The sequence below is a fragment of the Drosophila elegans genome, unplaced genomic scaffold (genome assembly GCF_018152505.1).
Source record: "Drosophila elegans isolate 14027-0461.03 unplaced genomic scaffold, ASM1815250v1 contig_183, whole genome shotgun sequence".
Taxonomy (NCBI): domain Eukaryota; kingdom Metazoa; phylum Arthropoda; class Insecta; order Diptera; family Drosophilidae; genus Drosophila; species Drosophila elegans.
Genome location: NW_024545550.1, coordinates 1,639,168 through 1,648,475, shown reverse-complemented (window position 1 = coordinate 1,648,475; position 9,308 = coordinate 1,639,168). Strand labels below are relative to the sequence as shown.

Sequence of the window (9,308 nt, the reverse complement as noted above, 5' to 3'; positions counted from 1 at the left end):
AAGCGTCATAAGTTGGACCGGGTAATTGCCACCGGTCTTGCAGATAGAGATCACCCAAACGAGATGCCAATTTGTCGTCGTCTGGCGAAACTCCAGGGGCTACGGGTTACTGGTTACTGCTTACTGGTTACCCTGTTGCGCACCTTTTTTATGGCCACTACGTGTCGCGCTTGCCGAAATAAACCAGAAACGAAATATTCGCCATAAAATTTGGACTTGGAGGAGCCCTTGAGGAGACTTCGTATCGCATCGCCTCGTCGCGCATGTTTCGTCAGCTTCCATAAAAACGGAGAATAAAAGACACACTTCTTATCGGATTTGTGAGCCCCCCTCGCGAAGCTTCTAAGTAAAGACATAAATATTTTTTTCTGTTGTCTTTCGTTTGTTTTGCGCTTTTATATGCTACACATTAAAAATGTTTTGGTGCTTATGTAAGACGTACACACTCATATGTAATTGTATAATCGTTTATAGTTACATGGTTAGTTATTGTTGGATCGTGTAATACAATATAAATACTGAATTAAAGGCATGGCCCTATAACATACAAATCTAGAGTAGGTAAATCATAATCGAGGATAAACAGCGGAGTTGAATCTTTGAAAAACTATCACACACAAATGCTTTTCTTTTTTGTCAAAACTTTCTACGCGTACACTAGTCGTATGTGTAATATTGATAATTTGTTCACGTTTACTTAATGTGTATGGGTTTATGCAAAGTTAGATTTATGGTGTATGTAATTATACGTTTATGGTTAATACTAAACTGTTTCATTTGCTGCTTCATGTTCATAAGTGGCAAGATCTAGGAGTTTTGGGTGCCGAAACTTGGGGTCCCAAAATGTTTATAAAAATAAATATGTTGAATGTCGGAATTGTTTTAAAAGCATGTTTGGAAACAGTCTTTTAGATCCTAGGCAGCCCTATAATATGTTTCTTTATGCTTAAGACTCTGCTGATTTACTGGTTTTAAATCTGGTTAGGGTCTTCAAGAGACTCCGGACTGTTGTGTATTTTTGCTAATTCTCTTCTAGGCGCTATTGGTGGACCTTTCCATTTGCGACCCAATCTCACTTGGACGTGTCTCGTGTGGCATTTGCTCTACTTCGATGTACTCCTCTTCGTCCGGTGGATTACTCTCCGGCTCCTCTTCTCCGCCAGCGGACTCCACCGTGTCCGTTTCGTATAGCTCCTGTTTGACAATCGTGGGACTTCTCACCGGACTCTGGCCGGGCGAACTGTGCCGGTTGGCGGTTGGCACCTCTACTTTCGGCACTGATGGGCGTGTCTGCGGTCTCAGCTCGTGACCCCTCTGATGGTGTTCCAACTCGGCCCGGAAGTAGAATTTCTCCGGACAGAGACTGCAATCGTAGGGTCGCGAATGAGCTCCATGCTCGCCCATGTGGTTGAGTAGACCACCGGGTGCGGTGAAAACGGCCGAGCAGATGTAGCAGTTGAAGCCACGTTGTTCGGTGCCCGCAAACGTGTGCTCCACCAGATGCTCCTGCAGCTTTTGGGCATGTGGCAGGACCATCTTGCACAGGTTGCAGCGATTCTCGACGAACGCCGAACTGGGCGGTGCTTGCAGGGATGCCGAGGGTTCGGTGTGTTTGCCACGCTTACCATTCAGGTTGTGCTTGCGGCAGCACTTTTCGCAGAGCTTCGCCGGACCCTCGACGGCATCGGGTAGCGGCTCCAAGCACAGGGCACACACTGGCTCCTGGAGACTGCCACCACTCGAGGAGGACTTGGTGTGGAACTTGGCATGCAGACTGAGCTCGAACTCCGAATGCAACGTTTGGCGGCAGCAGATGCAGGCCAGTGGCAGCGAAGCACCATCGCTGCCATGCTCCGACAGGTGAGCCCTGAAGGCGGCCACATCCTCCAGCGGTTGTCCACAGTGCGAGCACTTTCCCGACTGCCCAACCTTTGAGTGCTGCAGCTTGTGCTCGGCGAGGATGGCAGGCGAGGGGAATACCTCATCGCATATCAAACACTTGTGCTTGCCGGTCGAATTGTGACAGCTCTTCATGTGCTGCTCCAGTTCGGCTCGTGACTTGAAGTTTCCCGCACAGTAGGCACATCGCAGACTCACTCCCGTCTTCAGATTGTGGGCCAGTTTGCGATGGGAGTGCAGTTCCGCCTCGCTGCGCAAGTCCTGACGCTCGCACATGCCGCAACTGAAGGTGGCAGTGGTTGCGTTTGTCGGCGGCGGTGGTGCGGTGGCCTGTGGAGGCGCCGGTGGAGGAGGATTTCCAACTACCTCATTGCCCGAAGGCGAAGTGGACTTAGCGGCATACATCTCCATTAGATACCGCTGACTCAGGCCGTACATCAGGGCCGGATGGGGGGAGGTTTGTGGTTTCAGTGCATTGGTGTCCACTTGCAGTGGGCTGTAGTATTTGTTGCCCGTGGGCGGTGCTCCGCCGGCTGCTTGAGCTCCGACTCCTCCTGACGCTCCTCCTGTACCGAACAAACCCTTGAATGCCACATTGTAGTCAATTATGCTGCTGTTGTTATTGGTGGCCGCTGCTGCCGCCGCCGCTGCCGCCAAAGGAGGCAGCAAGGCGTTCACATAGAGACTGCCCATGTTGGGCGAGTTCGCCTCCTTGTCCTTGACTCCTCCATGCTGGCTCTGCATGTGACGATCGAGCAGAAACTCCACGTGGAAGGTCTCCGGGCAGGAGGGACATCTAAACTGTCGCGCATGGGCGGCCAAATGGAAGTGCATCTCCAGCTCGGAAGAGCAAACTGCTCGGCAAAACATACACTGCAGTGGATTAGTTGGCGCATTAGAAGTGGCGCCCAACGTGGGATGTCCGCCCAACTGGTGACGCGTCTTCACGTGCACATGAAACTCGGCATCGGATCGGAAGAGCTCCAAGCAGGCGCTGCACCGGAGGAGCTTCGTTTCCTGACTATGAGCACAGGCCAAATGAAGCTGCATGGCCATCCGGCTCTCACAGACCTCCGAGCACAATGAACACTTCAGAAGTGTAAGCACGTGCTCGGAAAGCAAATGTTGCTGCAGATCCTCCGATTTGGCAAAACTCTTGCCGCAGCTGGAACTACAGTTGAACTCTGAGCCCGTGATGAGAAAGTGACCCACCACATGACGTTCGAACTCCGACTGCTCTGGCAAACTCAGACCGCAATGGGGACATACCGGCTGCATGCCCTCGGCAATGTGACTCTTCAGATGGTTCCTGAAGCTCTCGAAGTCGGGCAGTCCGGCGTTGCACTGATTGCAGAAGAAGACGCCGGGTGGAGCAGCTGGTGGTGCCAGTTGAGCCTGTGCCTGGGGGTTGGGTGTCAGCGGTCGCCTCTTGTTGCTGCTCAAGTCCGTGGGAAGATCGTCCTCCACCGGCCGAGACTCCCTCTCCGGACTGCCCAAATCAGGTTTAATTTTGGGCATATCCATAGCAAGACGTGGACTGAAGGTGCCAGCGGTGGCCAGGCGATTGAAGTGCTCGTAATAGGAGTTCGGGCTGCTCAACCTGTCCATGTGCGTGCTCCTCATGTGCTGGAAAAGTCCGGCGATATTGCCGAACTTCATGGTGCAGTACTCGCAGCTCAGCTGAAAGCCTTCGCCCTCCTGAACCGCCGCCTTCACAGCCTGTTGTTGTTGCTCATGGACACTCTGGAGATGGGCATTCAGTTGCTCCAGACTACTGAACTCGGTGACCTTGGGACAGTAGGTGCACCTGAGCAGCGGAGTGGGCGTGGCCGTGGCAGTTGTGCCACCCACATGACTATTTCTCGATCTCTTGGGGAAGTCCAATCTACTGGGACTACTATCTGAAGCCAGGGCCAAGGCGTATCTCCTCTTTTGCAGACTACCATTACTGGAAACGGATGCCGAAGCAGATCCCGTGGATCGAGGACTATAGTTGAGAGCATTAGGATTACCACCGGCTGCCAGGATAGCTGCGTTCTTCTTGTGCTTTTGCATGTGGGAGGTCAGAGCAGCAGCTGTATTGTAGCCTCTGTTACACATGCTACACTGGAAGGGCTTCTGGATGTCATGGGTCTTCATATGGATCTTCAAATGGTCACTAAAATGAAACAAAGAAAAAGAAATTCGTTCGTTTAGTTTAAGGTTTATCCAAGCTCCGTGACTTCTTCACTTACCTCCTGGAAAAAGCTGCCTCGCAATGGGGACACTTGTAGTTACGCTCGTTGGTATGCAATTTCTTATGACGATCGCGGGAACGCTTGTGCTTGAAAAGCTTGGAGCAGTATTCGCATTTGAAAGGCAGGTGTTCAGCGTGGCTCTGAAAAGAAAATACAAGCAAATTTGGAAAATCCCATTAGCATAAAGATAATCTGAGCAATTAGCCCGGGGCCCACTAGGCTATTTGAAATTCTTAGAAGAGCCCCAGACAAGGCAGCGTCAACTGTCCGTCTACCCCAGTTAAAAGTTGGCGATGACAACGATGACGACTACGTCGACGACGACGACGACGACGACTCCTGGCTTGAATTTATAGATGCGTCAATCTGAATCTGAATCTGCATACCGACTGACTTGACTCAACTCAACACAACTCAACTCGGACCCAGACGAGTAGGTGTTTCACTTGCGACTCGTGGCTTGTGGACAAAATTCATCTAAATGCGCGACGCCGCTTACTTTTTTTTTCTGCAGGTTGGGGTAGAAAGGGGCAGGTGCTGTGAGGTTGGGTCTTAAACTACACCCGCAACCGGTTCGCTTTTTGGGTTCTTTTGGCGGCGAACGGCTTTGAACTTTGAGAGCGGCAAAAAAATTAGCCCATTTGTATGCAGCCCCCCAGTTTGGACTGCCTTAAAATTGCACAATATATGATGAGTTAGCCGGGTTAGTCGCATCCAGAGAGCGCAAACTTCTCGTGTTGGTTATGGTTTTTTAAACTGTCGCTCCAATCATCATTCGCCATCAACATCCCATAAGCTCAAAGACCGAATTCCGAACCGTAGCAGCCCATCCAGGCGCTAGGATCAAAGCCCAAGCGCTACATGTTAGACCCTGGTCGCGATAAAAATCACTGGTCGATCGGTAGTCCTAAACAGCAGTTGCAATTGGGTTAACAAGTTGCTGATGTCATGGGCGGCAGTTGGCAGTTCAAAAAGCATTTAAGCCGAATTAGAACAGTGGCTGAAGGGGATCAAGGGGCATGTGGGTGAAATGCGGTGTCCACAAAGGCTCAAAGTTTCGGACTTTAATCTTGAGTATAAGATTGCCGAAGGAATGTTAGATAAATGATACTAAAAATTTTGTAGACTGCACAAGATTCTAATTTTTAATTCTTCAGGACAAAAACTTTGTTTTAGATTTTCATTGTTCACAACTCGAATAAGGAATAATTTATATTTAACTAAAGAAAAAAAGAAACCTAACTTTAACTTGACTTCCTTTATTTAAATTTATTTAATAGATAAACCTAAATCCCTCCATAGAATCTATACTTAGCCCACTTCGACCCTTTCGGGCACATTTACCACTTTCAATTTCAATTAACAAATGAAATTTAAGAAAATCAATGAAACCACCGCAGATTGTCAATCAAAGTTCAGCCTTGACGCCCTAAGTGTCTAAGGGTCCTAAGCATTTGGAAGTCTGTCACCTAAGAGGGCAAATGCCAATCAAGGAAAGACACCCTGACACGAAAATAGAATAAGCGCCTTACAAAGATGTCAGGATGGTAATTAAGAACTTTGCCAGCCACCCACCAGTCAGATATAAGCTGAAGTTCCCCTGAACTTTGAACCCTTTTTTTTTATGGAGACTCACCTGTACGTGATGCTTCAAGTAGCCGAGACGTGGAAATGTCTTTTCGCAGAACTGACACTGATAGGAGCCGTCGCCGCGACTTTTAATCCCCTCTCCTGTCAACTTATCAAACTTGGCGGCTGCTCCAGTGGAGCCTGCACCAGCGGTGGCTCCCATTTTGGCTTCCTTATTGATTTTGCGCAACTTGTTGGCTATTTTCAATGCCTGCTGATGGTGGTAGTGATGGTGATGGTGGTGATGGAAGTGGGGCAGACGTTTCGGCTTAGGCAACTCTTCGCCATCGGCACCACCATTGGCTTTGCCCTCAGCCGGGTGATCCTCCTGACCACCAGCGGCGGTTGGAGCTCCGGGCAAGTGGTGTGAATTGGGTGTCATGGTGCCATCGGAAATACTAGGCGAATAACTGGACGATGTGTGGGTACTGTACATATCTGGAAGTAAATAGGAAGAGGTCTTAATTAGTCTAGGTTTCCCCTAAGGCATTTTTATATTAAAAGTAATTTTGATTTAATAATTCATTATCATTATGAAGCTTAGAAAAGTGGGATCACAATAAAATGTACCTATAAACAGTATTTTCGAAATCGAAGTAAACTTACAAGCTAAACTTTAAGATTTCTATAGATATTTAGCTATTTAATACCGTAAAAAATTAACCCATAAGAAGTCGTTTTTATGAACTTTTTGTAAGTTGAGACAATTCAAATAAAAAACGAAGAAGGGAAATTGAATTTCAAGTAATGTTATTTCTATGATGGGAAACTATTTTTTTTATGAGAGTTGATTCCGTCTTATCGAGTGGGCGGCTGCATCCTGATTAGCGTCGCTTTGGGGTCCGGGACAGGAAATCAACGTCGGCTATCAAATGCTGGACACGGAATTAATTCAATTAGCTGGACAACATTTGGTGTTGACCAGACACCCCATTCCCCAGTGTGGACTGGGGAAAACTGTAAGCGAGTCTCATGCAAACTAATTGCGCTTTGTTCTTGCTGCGGTTTTAATTACGGCCCCAGCATCCATGAGGGTCACATGAATCCCTCTTGATTCTGGGTTCTATCACCACGCGCCAAGTGCCGATGTTCACTTTCCGTTTTCGACAACTTTTAATTAAGCCCAATTGCGCGTGATCTTCGCGTCTGTATCTCTTCGGATAATGCTCTGGGTCGGGGGTTTGTCATGGTTTGTCATGCTTTGTTTTACCCCCGATCGGTTGAACTGTGATCTGGTCTAAGTTCTACGCTAATTGGGAGACATCAAGCTGATGCAGCAGCCACTTGACTCACTCATTCGTCTTGATCTTTGGGGTTAAAGAAAGTTGTAAGAGATTTGAGCCCATTCGGATTTGATTGAAATGTTGGTTGCTTTTAAGATGTGAGGGGTAAGGAATGTCAAGTGTCAACGAGGTTGAACTGATTGGAAAATATAAATTAATATTGTCTAGGATTTATGATAAAAGTTGTAAAGCAAAATAATGAATTGAATTTTTTGTGTAATTCGATTTTTTAAGTTAAAGCTTAAGAAAGTGGGAAGATCTTCTATGCTCTCAAATAGCTTCTTAATGCCCAACCTTATTAATACTTTCCTGTTTTGAATGTAATCATTATTTTAGAAAAGATATTGTTTATAAAAAGGTGCTTTAAAAATGTTTAAAAGCCGCCGGCATATAAACTTTCAATTGTAAACACCAATTTAACTTTTTGAGTTCAACACATTTTCGAAAATTAATAAATAAGATTAAGGGTCAAAGGACGAATAAGTTTTTTGGGGACCATTTAAAATATTTAACACAATTTTATTTATAACAGTTCTTTTTCACAATTTATTATCCGTAACCTATGTAATTTACCGTTATTGGTTATCTCCTTGGTGGCCTGGATCTTTTCAATTAAATTCTCCAAACGCGAACTGGGACCACGAAATAACATCTTTAGGGCCATCATATCATGGCATTGTCCAACTGTCTTTCCTTTTTAACTAATAAATTTAATTTAAATTCAACTAATTGTAATTTCAGAGGCACTTATGCTGCACTTTCTCAACGAACATTAAGCACTTATGTTTAAGTCCCTTGCTGCACCAAAGGATCACTATATTGTTGCCTTATAAACGGTTTGTGTTGTTTGTGTTGTTTCCAAAGCGCGAGGCGCGAGACGAAGGACGTCCAATTGCCGCGAGCACCAAAAAGTTACTAAAATCAGAGCCAAAGGCCGAGAGCCAAAGAGCCAAAGAGCCAAAGAGCGTGTGAGAGAGAGAGGGGAGAGGATGGAAGGAAGGAGAGGGCGACAACTAGGCGAACTGGTTTTTCGCCTCTACGTATTTGTGTGTGTGTGCGTGCCTTTTGGGATTCTCAGCCAACAAATGAGAAGCATCACGAACACAGCAAACGCAATTTAAATGGCGCCCCCACCCCACCCCCACTAATACACACAGCGAAAGCTTCGTATATAAGCACCACACACTGATGTCCCGAAGCCAAAGCCGAAGAAGTTGCGTTCGTGGGCGAGAGCGAGATGGCGCCACAGAGTGCGAGCGAGAGAGACAGGGCGAAGCCATCGTATCTGCCTTGGTGTTGGTGTAAGCGCTATATGCACACACAAAAGGCGGAGCATGGGATCCAATGGGTTAACGCAACCACGGGGCCCCTAATGGGTTAAAGGAGAGCGCCTGCGAGAGGGAGAGGGATGGCAAATGCGTTTTATTTTTTATTTATGTGCACATAAAAATGTAATTTACCCAAAACGTCAGGTGATGATGTGATATTTCACTACATTTGGTTCGTTTCTCACTAAGTATTAGTGGTTTTTTTTTGTCGGGGATTGACTTTGACAGGGAATAAACTTTTTTGGGTTAATTAGATGCTATGTGTATTGAAAAGTTTCTCAAAGCTGTGCATAACTTATAGTAAATAAATGAAACAAATAAATATATTACATTTAAAATTCATTCAAAAATCTTCTTCTATATATTTTTGTGTGCTTTAATATAAGATTATGTGCCAGGTGACAGCCAATTTCACATAAAACTTTGAAAGAACACAAAGACTTTTCAATTTTTATAAGTCTTTAAATAAAAAATGTTTATAAGACAAAGATTGAAAATGACTCAAAATCCCATCCTAATCACACTTTAAATCGACAAAACGCCATTTAATAATTTACTTTCGGCCCAAATAATTTGACTAGAACAAAATGTGGTAATTTGTACGCAAACAATCCGTATAAACGTCAATTACCTTTCGCTCCTCATATGAACATATGAACATGACCGCAAGTAAACAGAACGACAGATAACCGAAAAGTTAAAAAGTTAAATTGACGACAAATACAACATGAGAAAAAAGAAAGCCAAAAGGTAAAAACACGTTTAAGCCATTAGCGCTAACCCGTCAATGTGGCAAGCAAATTGTTGCAAAAAACAATCGTGATGACAGAGGATATCGCAGGACATCGGTTGGCCAGGACGATGGCTGCACACTGCAGCCACTAAAAGCCAAATTAATTATGCATGCAATGGTGGGAGTGACAGCGTTGGCA

The 9,308-nt window shown here is 45.8% G+C and overlaps 1 protein-coding gene across 2 annotated transcripts in view; it reads right to left on the bottom strand.

The window, feature by feature from the left end:
- Nucleotides 1-361: 361 nt before the first annotated feature.
- Nucleotides 362-9,308, bottom strand: part of LOC108149829 (zinc finger protein 423 homolog) — a 31,911-nt gene continuing 22,964 nt past the window's right edge. The window contains exons 1-5 of one of the 2 annotated variants that reach the window (XM_017277703.2): nt 8,509-8,612; nt 7,622-8,439; nt 5,773-6,203; nt 4,134-4,276; nt 362-4,057 (exon numbers count right to left, since the gene is read on the bottom strand). In XM_017277703.2, coding sequence (XP_017133192.1) covers nt 1,033-4,057; nt 4,134-4,276; nt 5,773-6,203; nt 7,622-7,715 — 3,693 coding nt within the window. In that variant the 5' untranslated portion in view covers nt 7,716-8,439; nt 8,509-8,612 and the 3' untranslated portion in view covers nt 362-1,032. Of the gene's footprint in view, nt 4,058-4,133; nt 4,277-5,772; nt 6,204-7,621; nt 8,440-8,508; nt 8,613-9,308 lie in introns of those variants that run through there. The other variant, XM_017277702.2, reaches the window with a different exon arrangement.